Source organism: Bos indicus, chromosome X (assembly GCF_029378745.1).
Source record: "Bos indicus isolate NIAB-ARS_2022 breed Sahiwal x Tharparkar chromosome X, NIAB-ARS_B.indTharparkar_mat_pri_1.0, whole genome shotgun sequence".
Taxonomy (NCBI): Eukaryota; Metazoa; Chordata; class Mammalia; order Artiodactyla; family Bovidae; genus Bos; species Bos indicus.
The window spans coordinates 134495586-134518288 of record NC_091789.1 but is presented as its reverse complement, the minus strand read 5'-3'; the positions used below and the strand labels follow the sequence as shown (position 1 = coordinate 134518288).

The 22703-nt window shown below is 45.5% G+C and overlaps 1 protein-coding gene across 4 annotated transcripts in view; it reads right to left on the bottom strand.

The window, feature by feature from the left end:
• The window catches only part of PHKA2 (phosphorylase kinase regulatory subunit alpha 2), a 91753-nt gene that overhangs the window by 32733 nt on the left and 36317 nt on the right, over positions 1 to 22703 (bottom strand). For all 4 annotated transcript variants that reach the window (XM_070784765.1, XM_070784766.1, XM_070784767.1 and 1 more), the window contains exons 6-14: positions 21199 to 21281; positions 18858 to 18938; positions 17641 to 17739; positions 15436 to 15582; positions 13716 to 13769; positions 12907 to 13029; positions 7398 to 7493; positions 2716 to 2823; positions 919 to 997 (exon numbers count right to left, since the gene is read on the bottom strand). In XM_070784765.1, coding sequence (XP_070640866.1) covers positions 919 to 997; positions 2716 to 2823; positions 7398 to 7493; positions 12907 to 13029; positions 13716 to 13769; positions 15436 to 15582; positions 17641 to 17739; positions 18858 to 18938; positions 21199 to 21281 — 870 coding nt within the window. The remainder of the gene's footprint in view (positions 1 to 918; positions 998 to 2715; positions 2824 to 7397; positions 7494 to 12906; positions 13030 to 13715; positions 13770 to 15435; positions 15583 to 17640; positions 17740 to 18857; positions 18939 to 21198; positions 21282 to 22703) is intronic.

Genomic DNA, 22703 nt, shown 5'->3' with positions numbered 1-22703 from the left:
ACAGTGGGGTCAGCTGTGGGTCCCTCACATGTAAGAGGGGGATGATAACCATGATCGTCACAGTTTCTCCCTCATCAAGATGCTGTGATGGCTGGGCGTGTCTCGGCAGGCCTAGGACACAGCACTGACTGGTGATGACCTGCACACGACCTCTGCTGTAACCCAGGCAAGTGCAGCGAAATGCGTCCGTGGCCACAGACAGGGTTTCCTTTCATTTTCTCAATAATTGCTTTTGCTATATTGAGTGTGTGTGTATCAAGCAACACAGAAGCTACAAAAATAAGGCCGCTGTCCTTAAGAAATGTACAGTGTACACTAGGGTACACAGGCATAGACACAACGCGCTGATACTAGCTGGTGTAGAGGTCACTCTGAGGCGTGTGCACTCCTGGAGAGTCCCCCCTGGGAGGGAGAGTCCCCTTTGAGAGGGAGAGTCCTCCGTGGGAGGGAGAGCCTGAGGCACAGAGAGAAGTCACGGGGCGGTCAGAGCCAGCGCTGCAGCAGTGGTTAGGCTAGTCCTGCACTTCCGTGGAAGTGCCGGCTGGAGAGGAGGGGAGGCAGGTGAGAACATGGACCAGCGGCTCTGGAAAGAAGTCAGACCTCCAAGGGAGGAATGAGTGAACTCTCACTTGGGTTTTGAGTTTTCAGCAAGGTCACATTCTACTTTTTAAAAGACAGCAGTTATGAAAAATGATGCTCAATGAATCACTTGTGCCCCAGTTGCAATCAAGGTTTAGATTCAAGAAAACTGCTGGCTAGAAACCAACTCTGAGATTAGGAGCTGCTGAATTATAGAACGTACTTCACAGAACTGATATATGCTAAAGTATATCCATACACAGTCTTTAAAAAAATTAAATGTGCTGTAAAAATTACATTGGTTTTCCAAAGTTAAATATGAATAGGAAACACACAAACCTTGTACGACGACATCAGGTTTGACTGAAGTGGAAAATCTTCTGTTCAAGGGATCAATTTCACCAGCAGCAAGGAATCCCTAGGAAAATAGGAGTATCAACGCCATGATACACAGATAAACTAAAAGTTCACCTTAAACCTAAGTTTGGAAATAAAATATGTGGAGGCTCAAGATCTTCAGTATTTTAGTCCTTTATATTTTTCCAAGGCAACTGCTTTTCTCTGAACATATTGTATACTATAGCATTTAGATGGCACTCTATCCTGTTTACAGCAGCCAGCTCTCCAGGGCTAGTCAAACATGCCAACCTTGGGAGAATAAGGGTAACTCGTGCTCCCTGACCCTCACCCCGTGCCAGGCACAGTGCTGAGCTCTGTTGCACAGTCCTCCTAATGGGTAGGCACCACCATTCACACCACCTTACCGGGTGCCTTGGCCTGAGAAACCAAGGCACTGAGCTCAGGATGAGGGGCAGAATGAGGACTTGGCCCAGAGCTGACTGTCCTGAAACAAAAAAACTCCCCTCCCTCCTGGCAGAGTACTCTCTGAATGTGGCTTTCCTCACATGATCTATAAATGACAGGTACCCTAAGACAGGGGACCAAGGTGTTCTGGGAGTCCTGAGGACAAGGTGGACCTTACGCTGGGCCTATATGAGGGCCTTCACTCTGGGAGGAGGAAACAAAAGCAGAGGCATTTGTTCCTGATTTCACTGATACAGAAATCAGAGCTGGACCGTATCAGAGATGATCAAACTCAACCTCTTTACTCTAAAGATGAGGAAACTTAAAAAAAAAAAATCTACATTTAAACAAAAGCTGTACAACATTAAAAAAGTAAATAAATAAAGATGAAGAGAGAGAGGCCCAGGGAAGTTAAGAGACCTGCCCAAGGTTACAGAGGTAGTCAGAGGCAGGGTTGGCTTTCCAAAGGAGATACATGATTTTTCCCTACTCATAAAGAAAAAAGTGTAAGACACAGCTTCCACGCCCAAGGACATGTCCATGACATTGCAGAGATGATCATATCCATGAAACCACGACTCCATCTCAGCACCTAAGGGCCACCTGCACTGTGAAAGCTTTACCTGGGTCTTCTCTCACATACCAGGAACTCCAGTGACATCCAACCCACTGCTCCCCAGGCTTCCCCCCACCCCGCACCCCTCCCCAGGGGTCCAGACACTCAGCTGAGCAGGATCCTCCCAGGAATGAGGAGCCAAGTGATAAAAAGCACTCACACTTAGGACTGTCACAAAAGCATTTGTATTTTAAAAACGTAAGCCTGGGGGTAAAAAGATGTTTCCCAAGAAGGAATGAGTCAGAGGCAGCAGGGGTACTATGGCCTGAGGGAACATCTGATACAAATTCACTACAGAAAACCAGCCACTGTCCCTTCCTGTAGAGAGCACTGGAGAGTCAAGACCACGTGCAGTAGCTTCCCAAACCCTGCATCTCTCACACATGTGCGGACCTTGGCTGAGAAGTTTCCAGCCTCCTCCTGACTGTCCACTCACCCACGTTCTAGCCACAGATGGGAAATGCTAGCGGGAAGGGGTGTTGGGGGAGAGACAGGGAGTGCTTGGCTTGCAGGTAACCCGGAAAGGGTTTACCGTAAGGGTGGACCCAAGTCCAAGCCTCCAGCCTCAGAACCAACCCCAATCGGTTGATTTTACTGCCATGAAGATGCAAAGGACATTCACAGCCACACTGAACAGAGAGCCCGTGTGCTCCTCCAGGGTCCCTTGAACTTCCAATTGGATGGTTTCCAGGCAGTGAAGCCCCCAAGTCCCTTACCTCTGCCAACAGGGAGCTGAGGATGTACAAGGACTGACCCCACAGATGCGGCACCTTCCCCAGGGGAACTCTATCCACCGTGTGAGGATTCTTATACTCTTCATCCACCTGGCAAAAGAGGAAAACCCCAAGGTAGAACGTCAGAGGATAAAACAGCCAGTGGCACTGTACATGGGGAGCGCACAGAGGATTTAAAAGTGCCACTCATTTGATCCTCCAGACCAGTTCTGTGCAAGAGCTGGGACAGGGAGTCCAGGAAAACTGAGGCCCGTGGGGGCCATGTGGGGGCCACGTGGCTAAAAGCAGCAGAGGTGGGACTCCAGCCCAGGCCTGGTTCAAGCAACGCTCTGCCCACAAGCATACGGATGGCAAAAGGCAGAGAGATAGGCTCTGAAAGTCAGGCCTGCCTTCTTTAGGCACAGCTCTGGGCGACAAGAAATTTCAGATCTCATGCTTATGTCTGACTGTATTATGGGCACAATAATCTAAAACATCAGTCAACAGCCGTGGCAGTGTAGTTCTGGACGCTATTTTGGCTTTCTATCTTGTTCTCCTCAGGTGTTCATGAACTCTGTGTGCCTATGCAAGAAAATCACCAGAAGGTGGCGCTATTTATTGAGGAAAAACAATTATACAATTCAGTTCAGTCAATCATGTCCAACTCTTTGCGATCCCATGGACTGCAGCATGCCAGGCCTCCCTGCCCATCACTAACTCCCAGAGTCCACCCAAACTCATGTCCATCGAGTCAGTGATGCCATTCAACCATCTCATCCTCTGTCATCCCCTCCTCCACCTGCCTTCAATCTTTCCCAGCATCAGGGTCTTATTAGATCACTCATTTTCCATCAGGGACTCAAAACGCTAAATCCATTGGGGCTTTTGACTCATTAAAACAAACTACAGTTCTCTCTGATGGGCAGTGCTGGCTACATGTTGTAAAAGTCAGTCTGCAATCTTCTCTGTTGTCAAGTCCATGCTGACCTTTGGGTTTTTGATCATTACAACATTGGTTGGTTGGGGGTTGGAGAATTTCCTTCTCCAGAAAACATAAACCAGTTGAAGGAAATAGAAAACACATCTTCTCCAAAGGAAAAATTCACATCATTAGGCGAGTTATTCTCTGCTTGTTGATTAATAACATCAGTGATGTTAATATGAACCTGAAAGGGAAAGTTGCTCAGTCGTGTCCGACTCTTTGCAACCCCATGGACTACACAGTCCGTGGAATTCTCCAGGCCAGAAAACCTGGAGTGAGTAGCCTCTCCCTTCTCCAGGGGATCTTCCCGATCCAGGAAGGGACAATGGAACTGGAGTCTCCCGCACTGCAGGCAGATTCTTTACCATGGGAGCCACAAGGGAAGCCCAAGAATACTGGAGTGGGTAGCTTTTCCCTTCTCCAGGGGATCTTCCCAATCCAGGGATCAAACCCACGTCTCCCGCATTGCAGGTGGATTCTTTACCAGTTGAGCCACCAGGGAAGCCCAAGAACACTGGAGTGGGTAGCCTATCCCTTCTCCAGCGGATTTTCCCAACCCAGGAATCAAACCGGGGTCTCCTGCATTGCAGGCGGATTCTTTACCAACTGAGCTATCAGGGAAGCCCATGTGAACATATTCAGTAAATTTTTAAAATTTTGCTGTAGTTAACTAAGACAAACTTAAGCTTGTCAACTGAACAGAATTAAATGTTATGAGTAATCAAATAGGATAAAAAGTGGAGGGAGATTCTCCAAAACACTGCAATGTAAGATTAGAGAGAAATATTTTCTTACTATAGAATGTTGAATGTTCTGCAGTTTGCAGGATTACTTTCACAGTCAGACGGTACATTAAAACTTTTTGAAATGTAAGTAGTGTTAAGAAAGACTGCGCAGATCTGGAATGGGAACAGGTTGATGCAAAGAACAGAAGAGCCCAGTTCTGCCCTTCTTCCACCCACGGCCAGCTCCTGCCTCCCCGTAGAGGTGTGTGTCTCCCTCTCTCCACCTCAGTCTTTCCAATCAGTTTGCAGGTTCTCTAATGCACCAAGCCTTTGCCACCAGCACGGCACTCTGGTATCTGTCCTCAGTCCATGTACTTGCTCCTCCCACCTCCCTAGCTTGCAAGCTGGCAGAGGGAGAGCTGGCATCATGACCCCTCTGTGCCCCAGCCGTGCTGCCCGACCCAGAGCAGCTGCTCCTCAGCACGTCTGCTGGGCATGCTTGCCTGAGTCTCAAGCTGTTCAACGGAAGCCCCATTGGTCAGTGGTGCCTTGCAGAAGTATGTCCAGCTGTGGAAATGAGTGACGCTGGAACCCAGGGCGGATGCTGCCTTGGCCCAGGGCTGTGGCTGCTCCAAGAATGAGGCCCTTTTTCTAATTTGCACAAAGGTGCCATAGGGGTCTGGGTGGCTCTGTCTGCGGCAGTCTCTCCGTATTACTGATGGGATGGGTGAACCTTCCCAGCTGTCATCTGGAAGCAGCCAATACAAACTGTGCTCAAAAGAATATTCAAAATCAGTGCCTAGCTGATGTGTAAATACACTGGATTAAATGAGGACGCTGAAATGACAAGTACAAGCATGGAGGTCAGATGAGAAAAAGTTGCAGAGTAACCTTTTACACCGTGCAGCCAGAAGTGTTAATATTCACAAGAAAAGCATATAACACCTAGCATTTACTACAGTCAGGAAATGTGCCTTTTAGTGGAACATGGATGGATGGTTATCTCCACTATAAAATAGGTAAAATATCCTTGAAGCTATTCAGTTTCCCTTGCTCTGCTTCCAGGTTCCAAATTACCTCCCATGACTAATTTAGTCTTGTCAAGTGCCTCAGTTCTGGAAAAGGGGCAACCTGAACACACAGTTGCTAGGAAGTAACTACCCAGCCCCCACCATCAGCAGCACCCAGACCCCCAACAACACTCATCACACATAGTAAAATGAATACATTTGCAGGAAATCTAGGCCTTGAAAACTCAGAAAGAAAACAGCCCCTGCAGGCTCCATGGTTTGGTCTGTACAATGACGGACTCTCAACCCCCCCAAAAATGCACCACCCAGTGGGAAGCACGGTGCGGTTGTCAGGAGGCCCTGAACTGGGGTCTAATTCCAAGCAGACCCCAGTGCTGTCTGAGCTGTGACAGATTCCACAGCCTCTTTGAACTGAGGCAGATAATTTCCAAGGCCTTTACCAGTCCCCTGACCATGTGCTTGTGGGCCTGATTCTACCACAAACTCCTAGACCCAAGCTGCTATGTGACCGCAGGGTTATGCTCTAGTGCAGGCCCTGTCAGCTGCGGGAGGAACCTTGCTCTCTGAAGTCTCTTCTGTCCCAAAATGTCTTAATGAAGCTTTAAAGCCACAGGAACATTCAAAAGAGAATAAGCCTTGAAATGAGGATTCTTCTCTGCTTAACATGAGATATGTACAGGGAAATCTTCCCATTAAGATATATCAATCCATCATGACCCAACTTAGGAAAGAGAATAGAACAAAACTACCTTTGGGCATCTTCCTGGAACTGGCCAGTTTCTCTTTTCCTGATATAGGATGGCTTCTAAGTGATCACTCAAGCTCTAGCTCAGGAACTATGTGACTGAAAGGAAGAGATTCTGAACTACCCCTGTACAGGCAGACCTCGGTTCCAAACCACTGCAATAAACTGAATATAAATGGAGTCACACGAAACTTTTGGTTTCCCATTGCATAAAACATTATGTTCACACTATACCACTATATACTAAGGTCTGCCCTGGTGGCTCAGATGGTAAAGAATCCACCTGCAATGCAGAAGACCCGGGTTCAGATCCCTGTGTTGGGAAAATCCCCTGAAGAAGGGAAGGGCAACTCACTTCAGTATTCTTGCCTAGAGAATTCCATGGACTGAGGAGCCTGGCAGGCTATAATCCATGGGGTCACAAAGAGTCGGACATGACTGAGCGACTTAACACTTTTACATACTGTAATCTATTAAGTGTGCAACAGCATTATGTCTGAAAGAAATGTACCTCTCTTAATTTAAACATACTTTATTGCTAAAAAATACTAACCATCACCCGAACCGTCAAGTTTAACGTAGTAACATTAAACATCACTGATCACATTAAACATCACATTAAACACACGTAGTAACTTGAGTAGTAACATTAAACATCACTGATCACATATCACTGTAACAAATATAATAATGAAAAAGTTTGAAACGTGGGAATTGCTAAAATGTGACAGAGACATGAAATGAACAAATACTATTGGAAAAAACTCAATGAAGGCTTGCCACAAACCTTCAATTTGTAAAAGTAAAAAAAGAAAATGCAAAGTTACCTGCAAAGTGGCAGTAAAGCAAGGTATGCCTGTACATCTCTCCCCCTCTCCCAGGGAGATTCTGTCTGGTTTCTTTTTCCACGGAAACATGTAACAACATGGCGCCCAACAGTGTTCTGTGATTTTAGGGCCTGCTTGGTCCTGAGCTCGGAAGAAGGACAGGTACCCTCTGAAAGTCCTCAACTAACGCCTCCCTTGGGCAACCTCCAGGTCAAGCATGGCTCTAAATCCATAACTTCTGTGATAAACAGCAATGCTACCCAAGACTCAAGAAACCACTTCTGGAGAAAAAGTGTTAGGTCTGAAAGAGGAATGAAAAATACCAAATGGCCAAGCCCAACTCACTTCCTTCTAGATAATCAAGTACATGGTTACCTTGTCAGGCGGGATGGCGTAGAGTTCAGGCAACAAGTGGACCCCGTTCTTGCCTCTGATCAGTATCCCCTCCAGGGCTTCACGGTATTCTTGGACCTAGAAAACAGCACCATGACTCATGGGGTGAAACGACAGCACAAGACAGAAAAACAGCTCTCTGGGCAACAAAGAGATTAGAAGTAGCACACAGGGCTAAGAAATGCATAAACACCTGCAGCTCGGAGTGCAAGAGGAGCCCGGACTGTGCTGATACCAAATGTTAGGAAGAGCAAAAAGCAACTGGTCTTCTATGTGTTGTTTTTCACTCATGATTTAAATAGTACACTCTTAACTTCTCACACAGTTAAATTTTGTCTTACCAGCTAGACTATAAGCTTTTTGGAGTGGAGGCCAGATCTTAAGCAGTGCATCCTATTTCCACCTGTTGGTAGTCTTCTACTGAAAAAGCGCTCAAACTTGCTCAAGAAATGTTTGCTGAACGAATCAGATGGGAAGAAAAGGAAGTGTGTGTATTATGATCCATGTACCCCAATACTTAGGATGTGCCACTCAGTAAAAGCTGTTGATGTAAATGCTTCTATTAAATTTAAAAAGCAGTGATAAAAACCTATGCATTAAAAGGGAAATGGCGAGGGGGAAAACCCTTAACCAGCCACCTAGCTATTTAACACATTTCATCCTTGGAGAGTCAATCAAATGCCTTTCAGATCTCATGTTCTTTTCTTCTGAAATTTATGGACAGCAAAGCATGATGGGGTGCATCACTTTTAAAATGAGTAGAAGAGATAGCTTGGCAGGTAAGAATAATAAATCCTGTGAGACCTACAAAATAAGGTACTAAGCACAGGATTTTCTGTCTCCTTAGCCTTTTGTTTCTGGTAACTGTCAAACTTGTTCATAATTGAAATTCCAACTCAATCTTTTTGAGATCTGTCAGTCCTGGGGTAAAAAGACAGAAAACATAAGACCCAAGATAATCACTAAAGCGTAAAAGTCAACAAAGAGGGAATATTAGTATTTCAAGCTTACTGCCACTTCTGAAACACTTCAGCATTCAACAGAGGCAGCTCTCAAAAACTAAAATGAATCTTAGATTGTGTATCCTACGTCAGAACATGTGACTGAGCAGATTAAAACCCAGCAAGATGTATGAGTTCCTCAGTCACATAAACTTCATGAGAACAGCTCTTTTCTGCTCACCAAAGTATGCATGGCAGCAAATGCCAAACGGAGTTTTACTCAGCCATAAAAAGAACAAATTTGAGTCAGCTATGGTTTTTCCAGGAGTCATGTATGGATGTGAGAGTTGAACTGTGAAGAAAGCTGAGCGCCGAAGAATTGATGCTTTTGAACTGTGGTGTTGGAGAAGACTCTTGAGAGTCCCTTGGACTGCAAGGAGATCCAACCAGTCCATCCTAAAGGAGATTAGTCCTGAATATTCATTGGAAGGACTGATGTTGAAGCTGAAACTCCAGTACTTTGGCCACCTCATGTGAAGAGCTGACTCATTGGAAAAGAATCTGATGCTGGGAGGGATTGGGGGCAGGAGGAAAAGGGGACGACAGAGGATAAGATGGCTAGATGGCATCACTGACTCGATGGACGTTGAGTTTGAGTGAACTCCAGGAGTTGGTGATGGACAGGGAGGCCTGGCGTGCTGCAATTCATGGGGTCGCAAAGAGTTGGACACGACTGAGCGACTGAACTGAACTGTAGTGAAGTGCATGAACCTAGAGCCTGTTATACAGAGCGAAGTCAGAAAGAGAATAAATATTGTATATTAATGCATATACAATGGAATCCAGAAAAATTGTACTGATGTATCAATTTACAGGGAAGAAATGGAGATGCAAATGGAGAGAATGGACTTGTGGACATAGCGGGGCAAGGAGTAAGACAAATTGAGGGAGCAGCACTGACATATACACACTATCATGTGTAAAACACATTGCTAGTGGGAAGCTGCTATATAACACAGGGAGCCCAGCCTGGTGCTCTGTGATGACCTGGAGGGGTGGGATGGGAGAGGGGAAAGAGGCCCAAGAGGGAGAGGATACACACACACACACACACACACATATATATATAAAATTATGGCTGATTTGCATTGTTGTACGGCAGAAACCAACACAACATTGTAAAGCAATTATCCTCCAATTTAAAAAACAAACAAACAAGGTCCTACTGTATAGCACAGAGAACTTTATCAATATCCTATGATAAACCACAATGGAAAAGAATATGAAAAAGAATATCTATATGTGCAACTGAGTCACTTCGCTGTACAGCAGTAATTATCACAAGATTGTAACTCAACTATACTTCAATAAATAATAAAAAAGAAATCTGTCTTGAACAAATGAACACTGTATTAATAAATATCCATTTTGCACTTAGTATATACTAGGAATGGGGCATATGCCCCAGATGGATAGAGACCATCTCTAGCAGGGTCCTTTGACAGCTAAGTGGGAAATACACTGATAGGTGCCAGGCTGTTATAAGAGCTGTGCGGCATATATAAAAGCTTTTAGGCTTTCTGAAAGAAGTGACACTTAAAACGAATCAAATGAAGGGGGAGGGGAAGCTAAGGGTGGAAAGCATCAGTTCAGTCGCTCAGTCGTGTTCGACTCTTTGCGACCCCATGAACCGCAGCACACCAGGCCTCCCTGTCCATCATCAACTCCCGGAGTTCACTCAAACTCATGTCCTTTGAGTTGGTGATGTCATGCAACCATCTCATCCTCTGTCCTCCCCGTCTCCTCCTGCCTTCAATCTTTCTCAGCATCAGGGTCTTCTCAAATGAATCTGTTCTTCGCTTCAGGTGGCCAAAGTATTGGAGTTTCAACTTCACCAGCAGTCCTTCCAATGAATATTCAGGACAGTTGCTGGGTATTTGAGAAGATGGGAGAGACAGCCTGGCCTGCCCAAAGGCCTGAACAAGTTTCCATCTGCTTGGATCACAGAACTCAAGAAAGGAAATAATTAGAAATTGGACTACAGTGGTGAAAACAAGGGACAGATCTTCTGGGACCCTATAAAACGTGTGAAGAGCCTGTACCTCATCACAAAAGTAATCAGGAAGCCATTCAAAGCTTTTAAGACAAGCAGTAGCATCATCTTTTTCTTAATAAGATCACTCTGATGATGGTGTGGAGAAATAACAGGAAGCGAGGCTGTGGGCTGGGATACCCGTTATGCAGCTGATACATTAAATAAGATATTAGCTAAGAGAGGGCTTCCCAGGTGGGCTCAGTGGTAAAGAAGCAGCCTGCCAATGCAGGAGACACAAGATCAATCCCTGGGTCAGGAAGATCCCCTGGAGGAAGACATGGCAACCCACTCCAGCATTCTTGCCTAGAGAATCCCATGGACAGAGGAGCCTGGTGGGCTACAGTCCACGGGCTTGCAAAGAGCTGGACACGACTTAAGCACAGAGCACTACCACACTAGCTAAGAGTAGCCTTAAAGATGGCAAACTACAGCTGGCCAGAAAAGAGCAGCAGCAACAACAAAACTCGTCTGTGGGAGACTCGCGCCCCCCACCCCAGAGAACCCCATCTCCTAGTTCTCGAGCCTTTATGCCGTGTCCTCCCCTTGAATGACTTACAATAGAAAGCCCTCAGATGTAGATACTGGGTTAAGCTAATCAACAGAGAATTTCCTGTCACCTTTTTTTTCCTACACTAAGTTGAAATTTGGTCCTCTCCTCATGTCCTCAGATTAAAGAGAAAAAAAAAAAAAAAGACTGTGGCATCTACCCCTGCCAAGGTTCTACATGGTAAGGATATTATAGAAACCATACTTATTTCTCCAAGCCTGTGGTCCTTCCACATTTAATATCTAAGTGTTTCAGCCAAACAGATAATGATCGAGACACTCCAATATGGAAAAAGGTAAGACACTTGATCCCTGGGGCTTCCCTTGTGGCTCAGCTGGTAAAGAATCTGCCTGCAATGCGGGAGACCTGGGTTCTATCTCTGGGTTGGGAAGATCCCCTGGACAAGGAAAAGGCTTACCCACTCCAGTATTCTGGCCTAGAGAATTCCATGGACTGCATAGTCTATGGGGTCAAAAAGAGTCGGACACGACTGACTGACTTTCGCTTTCGCTTGATCCCTGGCTTATCCTAAATAAAACTGCTAAAAAAGAATGAAAATTTTAACAATGTCTGCCATTCTACAGGCCCCCTCAGGCTACATCTTTGTCTGTAGTTTACCAATCTTGGGCCTGTGAATGCCTTGACAGCTGATGCATAGGTGGTAACTGCTCAGATCAAAATGTTAACCTGAAACCAGGATCAAGAGAATATTTTCAAATGAGTGCTAAGAGGTTTCATTCCTCAAGCCCTAGTTGTGTCTACGCCCCTTATAGGCAGGAAATATCCAGAGGGGTCTTTGTCCTCCTCCTCTTGACATGGAGAAATGATCAAAACATAGGGGGGACTAAAACCAAGGGTAGTCATTAGTCAAATCTATTTTTACCTGTAACAGGCCTTCACTAATCAAGGTGCTTTTAAGACTCCCATGTCCTCCAAGCAGCGCATAGTCTAAACAACGTTTGCTCGAGTTGTTTTCCAGGAACTTGGAGTCAACTATGTCTCGTTCCAACTGAGCTGGTTAAGACTGGTTAGGACCACCCACCCTCCAACAGGGCATGGGCGAGTGTCTGGTGATTTTGGGGCATCAGAGGGCTAAAAACTGCACCCTCAGAGCATGCTAAGCACCTCCATTTTGGAATGTGCAGAGACCTGTGGCCTACAGTTGGGCAGAATGAGAATTACCACTCCTTTTTCCAGTCACCTCTCCCCAACTTCAGGCCACTGTGCCGCTTTATTCTTTATCCCATAAATACCCCAAGCCTTAGTCTTCATGCAGGCAGACCTGAGACTTGTTCTCCTTGCATGGCAGCCTTGCGAATAAACCCTCTCTTTGCTGCAAACCTCGGCATTTCAGCATTTTGGCTTGCTGTGCTCTGGCAAAACAAACCTAGTTTGGCAACACTAGCCCAGAAAAAAACGAATGCAACAGAAGTGACACTTTGCCAGTTTGGGGCCTAAAGCCTTAAGAAAGCTTGGCAGCTTCTGCTTTTGCATTCTGGGAAAAGATGACCACCATGTAAAAAGCTTTACTGTCCAGAGACTGCAATGCTGTGAGAAGCCCAAGTGGAGAATGAAGACCCAGGCCAACAGTCCACCTGAGCTCTGGGCCAACAGGCAGCATCAAGCTGCAACCACGTGAGGGAGGCCGGTTCCTGCAGCCCTACTGATCCCAGTTGACATCAGAAGCAGCAGAGAAACCCGTTCCTGCTGAGCACTACCCAAATTACACAGCACTGAGCAAACACAATAGCTGTTTTAATTCACGAAGTTTTAGGAAAGGTTGTTGGCAGCAACAGGTAACTGACACAGTGCCCCTGAATTTTTGCATAACCCTATGTTCTAATAACCATCAGCACACCATTGCCATGAAAATGCTGATTACCAACACAACGCCCAGCATTTTCTCACCTGAACGGCATCACCATTGAAGACTCCATCTATTATGAAATAAGTCCAGAACACAGGCCATTCACATTCAATGTTTTCAAAGAGCTTGAGTTCAGCAGGGTCATAATGCAATCGGTTTGGGTCCTGGAAGCAAACAGGTAAACGTTCTAAAAGGTAATGTCAGATTACATACATAATACCACTGTGCCTCACTGAGTGTCCCTTGCTTTCTGACTCAGGGCAACTTTGAGGCTGGTATGATTGGAGAAGGAAATGGCAACCCATTCCAGAGTTCTTGCCTGGAGAATCCCAGGGACAGGGGAGCCTCGTGGGCTGCCGTCTATGGGGTCGCACAGAGTCAGACATGACTGAAGCTATTTTTGGCAGTTATCCATGGTAAAATTTCAGAACAGTAAATCAAATGCACATAACATTACTTGGTAGTTTATTAGATTAAGCTTTCTCTATCTCTATAACAAATAAGGAGAAATTTGACTCTTGCAGTGCTGGGCAGACTGTTTTATTGACATCATTTTATCAGTCCCTATGGCAAAGGAACCCAAGGAGGCCACAGGTGGCCTTTTAAAAAACATGTGAGCGAGAGAACTGTTTGTCCATGTAAGCAAGCTGGTTTTAAATCACCAGCTTGCTGCTCTCCTAATGATCTTACTAGTCTATTGCCTAACTCCAGCTTGCTGACTCCAAAATTAAGACTGCTCTTTCCAATATTCCAACGTGTAAGTTTTATAATCAACAGAGGGAGAATGCCACAGTGGCAACTTAGATATGAAGCAGTTAAGGAATCAGAAGAAACAATCTTTAAATACAACCTCTCTTGGGGTTTTATAACCATCTCGAAGGAAGCGACAGCATCCATAACGCCCCTAAGAAGACAAAAAGAAGCATTTGATGAAACAGAAGAATTTCTTTATCTCTTTGATTCAAGTCAGCCCTTTTAGTAACAACAAAGTGCTCACTGCTATCAGTACAAAAACTCATCTTTAAGTAATAAGCAAACCAAAATAAGGTTTGATCAGTACTTGGAAGGGAATGCCAAAACTTTCCATTAGAGTGGCAGTCAGGGCTGAGAGATTAATTACTCCATGGTTCACAGAATGACCATCCTTTTATTCTGATTTTGCTGTATTGTACAAAGATGCAAAGGGACCCTCACTGCTTGGAGAAGCCACCCATGGTGATATGTGGACTGATTGGACTGCTTCTACTTGACAGACTGGAAGGCCACAAGGCGACTCCAGACTCATAGGAGTTAGGCTCTGGATGCAAAGAAGCCTGCATCCTGCAAGAAGTGGAGGAGGGAGGCGGCAGGGCTTCCTGTAGCTTAAGGCCATGGCTGTTGGGTTTCCTGCTGCAGGCTTCAGTGTTCCTCTCCAGCTTCTCGGGTGCCAAGAAAGAAGGGCAGTGGCAGTGCTATCTGAATCTGCCTCCCTTATCCCTGGATTGCACTTTTGGGTGTCCATTCTTCAGTTAAGCATTTGGGGCTGTTCTAGCACTGGCCATGGAGGCAAACGCACTCCCAGTGGCCAATCCCATAGTGTCTGGGGTGTCCTGGGAAGCCCAGTCTAGAATGTGCTCCCCTTGAAATGCTTCATTCTCTACATGAACTCTCTGCCTACTTCTACAAACTAAACAGGTTCTGTTTTCTCCACCAGCTCCTAACTGAGGCAGTGCCTTCTGGGGATATGGTTGGAGACCCTTTACCCCTTGGTTTCCAGAGGCTAAAATCATTTTTCACCAAATCTAAGTGGGATCATCAACATGCAGATTGTGGTTTAGGAAACTTACTTTTTTTTTTTTTTTATCATTTCACTGATAACTTCAGTTGGCTAGAGTATTGTATAACCTTCTCAGTTTGGTGTAATGTGTCATAGTTTCTGCATCTCACCTCAGAGCAGGGATTTTAAGATTTTTTTTTTTATGTGGACCATTTTTAAAGTCTTTACTGAATTTGTTACAATATTGCTTCTGTTTTCTGTTTTGGTTTATTGACTGTGAGGCATGTGAGATTTTAGTTTCCCAAGCAGGGAGGAACACTGCACCCCCTGCATTGGAAGGTGAGGTCTTAACCCTGGACCACCTGGGGCATCCCTGGGATTTTTAATCTCAGTTTAACTTGGAGATCTTCAAGTCCCTAGAAATCGTGTGTCAAGTTTGAGGATATTGGGACATGTGCATTTTTTTCTGACAGGGACTGTAGCTTTCATGAGATTCTTAAGGGAGTCTGTCTAGGATCTCTAAAGGGTTCAGAAGCTCTGTCTTAGAAGCACAGGAGTGATACAAATTGAGATTTAAATGTGCCAGCTGGAATTGAAACTCTACTGCACAAGAAAAGAACCTGGGTATTGATGGCTCAGAGACTTCATTTTCTCCCCTCCATTCTCAGCCTTGGGTACCTCCATCTGTCAGTCCACTCTGATATTGAGAGATCGACTGCAGGGACAGCCCAGGCCTGAGTGAGCTGCTCCACGTCACTATCTGGAAGGGGCACTTAACACAGGGCAGAAGGGTACCAGCGTGACCAATGCTCACCTGGAGCTTGGAAATAATTTCATTTTTTGTCACATTCACAAGGTTCACATCTTCCACCGCGAAGGCCGGGAAAGAAATAATGGAAAGAAGCCCAGCATCAATCTCTTTTGACGTCGAGGCTCTTGGCAGCATGGAGAACAGAATAGACTGAACGAAAAACAAACAGGTGTTAACCCCGGAAGCACTAACAGTTATGTACAGCATCTAGAGACTATGACTTGACCCCAAGGGAACATATGAATGAGTTTACCAATTTTTAGAGAGTTTTTGCCTACCAACATGGCCCCTGCTGCGTGACCGCACCTACCCAGCCCATGTGTCCTGTTCCTCACAGGAGAAAAGAGGGTTCGGGAAAACAGTGATATGCCTAGAGCACGTGCTGAGAACTGGCTCCCTTCCTTCTGTACCTTCTGTTGATACTGCTGGGCCTTTAGGGCACGCAGTGGAGGAACTAAGGACTACCTCATCAGGTTAGCGCTCCTGACTGCAAAGACAAAGAAGAACACACATACAAGACCAGCACAGAGAAATGCCTGGCTTCGGTGGAGGTGACCAGCTGGACTGGATAACTCAGAAACCACTTAAAGGAGTCAAATCTAGAAGACCACACCAACAGGCAAAACACTTTAGTCCAAACAGAATTAGTTTAGTCCTAGAAAGAATGGCTTACTTAGTGGCACTATAATATGGCCTCAATTATAAGGTGGTTGGATTAGGCACTGTAAACTAAAGGAAGGTGAAATTATAAGGAACAGTTTGGGAAGGAAAGGGAGCTAACCCTGCAATCTAACATGTACAGACATGGGACTAGATTCCTGCAAGCACAAGCTTATTAACTCTTCCATGTGAAGAAGGAATTCGAGAACTATGTCCAAATCACACATGAGGACTTGGAGACGCAGAGACTCATGCTGATGGGCATGCAGCTAGTCTACAACAGAGCTAGGATTCTAACCCAGGCCCAGCTAGCTACAGAGCTCATGCCATCTCCACTGGGGACTACACATCTATTAAGAAGCATACCAGCTTAACTTTATTAAACCACACCCCAAGAAACAGTAGATTCCCCACTAAGGACTATTTAATGGGGAAAATGGAATGAGTTAGAAGGGGGCTAAATAAGGGGGGAACCCTTCAGCTTCAGAACAAAGCTTAATGTTCTCTAGCCAACTGACCCCCAAGCCCAGTTCTTTAACCAGTCACTCTCCCTAGGCTCTCTCTGCCTGAAACAAACATTACCACTGGAAGCTCTGCATACAACTTTGTATGCCTCTCACTCACACAGCCCTAGCACAGTGCCTGCATACAGTGAGCCTCCAGTAAACAAGTTTGCTGATTTGCCAGCAACTCCTGACCTACTGTCTGATAAATGGAGCCACCTAATCTGTCCCCCTTTCTCTAACATGTGTTTCATGGAGGTTTTACTGATTTGCCATTTCTCCCATATCATCTCTCCTCCACCATTCATTTTGTCACTACCCCTCTAACAAGACTCCACTACCCGCCCAAGTGAACTACTGCTGCAGAGTCACTTCAGTCGTGTCCAACTCTGTGTGACCCCATAGACGGCAGCCCACCAGGCTCCCCGTCCCTGGGATTCTCCAGGCAAGAACACTGGAGTGGGCTGCCATTTCCTTCTCCAATGCATGAGAGTGAAAAGTGAAAGTGAAGTCACTCAGTCATGTCCAACTCCTAGCAACCCCATGGACTGCAGCCTACCAGGCTCCTCCGTCCATGGGATTTTCCAGGCAAGAATGCTGGAGTGGGGTGCCATTGCCTTCTCCACCAAGTGAACTACTGCTTGTCAATCATCAAATTTGGGGACCTCATGAAATAAACCTAAGAGAAAACCTTGTACATGCTCAAAAAAAAAAAAAAAAAAACCGTAAAATTGATTTGCCTCCAACAGAACACAGTTGTGTTGATTGCTGACTCCATAGAAACACCATTGCTGTATCTTATGTTTGCGTGGTCCTTTCTGGCTCACAAAGTACTTTGACAAATTAAGTTGATTAATTCTGATTCTCATGACCACCTTGTGCAGCAGTGGGGGTGGGTCCTAGTATGCCCATTTTATGGACGAAGGAACTGAAGCTCAAAGAAGCTAAGAGCCACCAAGCTAGGAAGCTGGGGAGTCTGAACTGGAGTCCAAGTGCTCTGTGCCATGAGTCTCCATCTCGACTCTCTGGATGTGAGAACCATCACCTGGCAGTGTTCCACCTCATCCGGCAGGACGTGGATCACAGACTTGCGACCTCCATGGGCTCCAAAAAGGTCCAGTTCATCAATTGCTTCAAGGGCTGCCTACAAGCACAAGTATGAATTACTGAGTATGAGTAGTACACATACAGTCCCATATCTCGTACTTCTTTTTCATTAAGCAATCGAGCATATATGTTTTCCCATAGGTGATACAATTTGTCTTTAAAATCCAGCTAAAGTATCCTATACTTGTGTTCTATCCTTATTTTCAGAGCTTTCCTGTGTTTTGCCTCGTTGCAGGAACAAGATAGAGAAAACAGAAAACCATTTCCCAAAATGAAATTAGTATTCTACCAAAAAGCAAAATATTAACAACACAGCATCGTGTGTGTAAGCGGTGGGGGGTTAAATTCACGACTGGTTTTTCTTTCATCTATTTCAGTGGTTAACTTCTAACAGTAGCATGTTTGGCACTTAAGAAAGTAAACTTTTTTAGTATTAAGTATGTTTTCCATCGGTTGACCTTAACAGAGAATATTTATTGTTGCTTTAAAAATTATAGTTCTGGAGTCTTTACTCTGTAAAATTATGCTTCAGCCTTGAGGAAGAGGGAATGGAGGAGGCATGCTAAATATCTAAGGCAAGAGATGTCAACTGGTGGCCAGCTGGCTGAAACGGCTCCATGGTCATGTTTGGTTTGGCCTGAGGAAGTTTTTAAAATGATCTTAAATTAGAACACCTTTACAAAGTCTGCAGTGTCCTCAACACATGCCACTCCTGCCCCATTATTTTTCTATCTGGCTGGCTTCACTTGTTTATATTATGTGCCTGACCTGACCCTGTAGACTTTTAAATGTGTGAGCCCTGTCCTACAAAATGCTCGTATTCTTCAGCCCTCTTTATGACCCAGGAAACAAGACTGGACATCATATATCCAGTTTTTTAGATAATAGCAAGAGCTTAGATGCATGGGTGATGATACTGGATAATAAGGAGGGAATGCACTGATTTTCAGGCACATGCAGATTTAGGTGTAGGAAACCTCCATTCTTTACCTATAATTTCAGTTGGTTGGGGTACATGTACCACTTGAATTTCATACTTGCTGTTGACTTTTGAAAAATAAGCTAACCAGATCAAATCCAAACCCCTAAGGATAAGAACCAAACCAAAGCCGTTAAAGAGGCAAGGAGGAAGAACAAACAAGACCAGACTGTCACCTTGGCCATTCCTACAGAGCTTGCATTCAATTCTGGAATACCCTGATTAGTCTTATCTCCACGTTCCCACATTCCATAATCCTGTTGGAGAAAAAGGAGAAAAGAGGTATTAATAGATGACAAGTACTATGGAAAAATAACTCCTTTATGTCATTGTAGGCATCATGAAATGTGACTATCTCTTCTCAAAGGCTACCAAATTCATGCCTTTACACACTCAAGTTGTATTCTTTCTTGATTTCAGTTCATTTGACCTCTGGTTAGAGTTCTGGAAATAAATACTCGAGGAGAACAAAAATGCATGCAAAGACACTCAGTTTTCTTATTTCTAAAAGTTATTCATTTGTAAGAAACTCATGATTTATAGAGAACAAAATATTTTATCTTAAAAGGCTGACCTTTATTCACCTAATATGTCTAAACTTGTATTAAATTGTAAGATGGAATAAAGAAGAAATGGGTTATAACTGGGTGAAATCAACCAAACCATTTAAAATAATTTAATAGATTACCTTTTGAGAAAAAATGCTCAGCAGTAATGGGTGCAAAGTCAAAACTGAGGCTCAGAACACTAAACTTGCCTGGTATTTTGAAATGAATTAATATGAACTGGCTTAGCATAGCCCGTCCACATAGAGGACTTGATACATACATACTTAACTTTTATAGCTCATATTTTCACTGAAGAAACCCAGGCACTGGATACCATTTTGAAATAATGCTATATACACTATTGAAGGATTACAACCCAAGAAGAACAGGACCAATGCCAACATTCTGGCACTTATTATTATTAGAGAAAGATGAACATTTTCAGAATAAGACATTTTAGACTCAGACATACTAGAGTGACTTTAGACTCTTGCCTGCCGTGCAGGCCTCGTGGCTGATTCCAGGACCCATTCCTTCAGTCCTCTGCACAGCGGGGCCTTTCCACTCCAACCCGTCCTCATTCCAACCCTGGAGCCAACTGCCTGACTCATCCTTAGAAACTGCTTTGATCAGCTTGCTCCCCAGCACGAGACTCTAACCTGATGACCTGTTTATCCCCAAGTGGATCATGTTCAAATCTCTCTGATGGCCTTACCTTTATGATCCAGCCCCACACTTCCTGCCTGTCCACAAGCTGACTTTAATTCCTGCTATTCTGGAGCACTCAGCTGTCACCCTAAGAATACTCCTTTACTCCACCCCCCCTTTCCCCAACCACCCCTCCCCTTCCCCCACACTCACAGCCATTCCTGATACTCTCGAACCCCTTTCCCTCCTCCTGCTTATCTGAGCCCTACTCATCTACCAACGTCCCACTCAAGCTCCACCCTTTCTACAAAGCCTTCCTGTTTCTTCAGACCAGGCTTGGCCAACCTCGATGGTACTGACATTTGCAGCCTACTCATTCTCTGTTGTAGGGGGCTGTCCTGTGCACTGTAGGGTGTTCAGCAGCATCTCTGGCCTCCACCCACTAGATGCCAATAGTACCCACTCCCCTGTTGTCAACATCGAAAATGTCTCCAGACATTGCCTGGTTTCCCTGGGAGAGCCAAAGACTGCTCCTGGTGGATGATTACTGCTTCAGACCTGGGGTCAGCAAGTGCTTACCCTGGCACCGAATCAGGTCTGCTACACCTGTGATCCAGAAATAAGGTCTATTTGGGACACAGCTGCACTCACGAGGTCACAGGTTGTCTACAGCTGGTTGTGTGGTATCAGTACAATGGCAGAGTTCAATAGCAGCAAGAGAGACCACAGAGACTGGAAGAGCTGAGAAGATGTACTTTGGCCCTTTCTAGAAAAAGTTTGCTGATCCTTCCTTTGATGTTGGTAGCTCTTTATTAAAAACAAAATGCAAACTCTAGCCTTTCATTACTGCTCTTCTGGCCAGCTTTGCAGTTTAGCTGTTCTCTACAAGTGTGTGAGGCTCAGCTCTCGGTAGCAGACAGCAGCCTGGAGGAACTGAGTGTGTACGTATTTCCACCCATCACCTAGCCCGGGCACCTGTCTGGGTCCTGCCTCTCTCCCTGTGCACTGCCTAGGGCGCTGGTGTTGCCCTTCACCCTGATTCAGGCTCCCAGTACACGTGCCACAGGGTATTTGAGGGTCTTATTTAAAATGAACCTAATGAATTCAAACAGAGCATATGGCACATTTCAACAACAAAAGCTCCCCAACTGAGTTCCTGGACACAAACGTGCAGTTTGTGTGCAGAGGTGACATCATCTTGTACCGCTAATCTTGCTAACCTTCGGGTCAGCCCCAGACAGCCTGGCCCTCAAACAGATGTGTGATTTTTATCCTTCCTGAGGCTGTAACACTGGAAAATAAACACTGGATTTGAACTTACAGCAACTTTATATGCAGCTTCTATGTAAAAAACAAGATTCTGTATGAAGGCCACCTCGTCAAGAGTGAAAATAATACGTAAGCCTACAAAACAAAAACAAACAGTAAGTTTACAGAGTTATGTTGTAAAGAGAGAGTTGCCAATTACGAATGACAAATCTTATACTAGAAAATAAATTATATACCCTCATTTGCATTTTTCTTACTAGGGCATCAAAAATTAAGTATGAAGTCAGTCATAAGAGTTAATGTCTAATTCAGGAAGGAAAGAGGGGAGGAAGGAGGGAGAAAAGGATAGAGAGGGAAAGATGGAGGAGGGAAGGAAGAAAGGAAGGAGGGAAACAGGTAGGACGGGAAAGGAGGAGGGAGGTAGTGAATAAGGGAGGGAAGGAGAAAAGGCAAAAGGAAGGAGGGAGGGAAGGAAGGAAAGGAGGGAGCGAGGGAGGGAAGGAAGGAAGGTGATAAGAAAGGAGGGAAAGAAGGAAAGATAGAAGGAGAAAAGGCAGGAAGGAAGGAGGACAGAAGGGAAAAAAGATACAAGGGAGGGAGGGAAGGAAGGAGGGAGGGAAGAACAGAATAAGGAGACTAGGAAGGAAGGAGAGAAGAAGGGAGGGAGGGAAGGAGGGAAAGAAGGAGAGGAGGAAGGAGGAAGGGAGGGAAGGAAGGATGAGGCAGGAAGGGACAATGGAGGGAAGGAGGGTAGAAAGGAAGGAGAAGGGGCTGGAAGGAGGGAAGGATAGGAAGAAAGGAGGGAGAGGGGGAAATAAGGAGAGTGGGAGGGAGGGAGGAAAGTAGTGAACAAAGAAGGGAGAGGAGGAGAGCAAAAGGAAAGGAAGGAAGGAAGGTGAGGGCAGGAAGGAAAGAGGGAGGGAAGAAAGGGAGGAGGGAAGGGAGGAGGGAAAGAAGCTGGGAGGGAAGGACAGAAAGAACAAAGGGAGGAAGTAGGGAAGAAAGGACAGAGGGAAGGATGGAAAGAGGGGAGGAAGGGAGGAGGGGAGAAAAAGAGGGAGGAGAGGAGGACAGGGAGGAGGAGGAGGGCAGAAAGGAAGGAGGGGAGGTGAGAGGAGGAGGGCAAGATGGAAGGGAGGAAGGGGGCTAGAAAGGAAGAAGACAGGGAGGGAGGGCAGGCAGGAGGGAGGGAAGGAGGGAGGGACGAAGACAGGCTGAGAGAGGGAGGGCAGCAGGTGAGGAGGGAAGGGGAAATAAGGAAGGAGAGAGGGAAAGAAGGAGCAATGAAAGGAAGGAGAGAGAAGGGAAGAAGAGAGGAAGGGCGGGGAAGAGGGAGGGATGGAATGAAGGAGTGAGGGAGGGAAGGAGGTGAGAAGGGAACAAAGGAAGGAAAGACAAAAGGAGGTAGGTACGGAAGGGGGAGGAGGGGAGGGAAAGAAGGAGGCGGGGAGGGCGGGAAGGAGAGAGGGAAGGAAGGTAGTAGGGAAGAAAGGAAAGAAAGGAAGGGTGGACAGGAGGAGGATGGGAAGGAAGGAGGCAGGGCAAGGACAGAAGGAA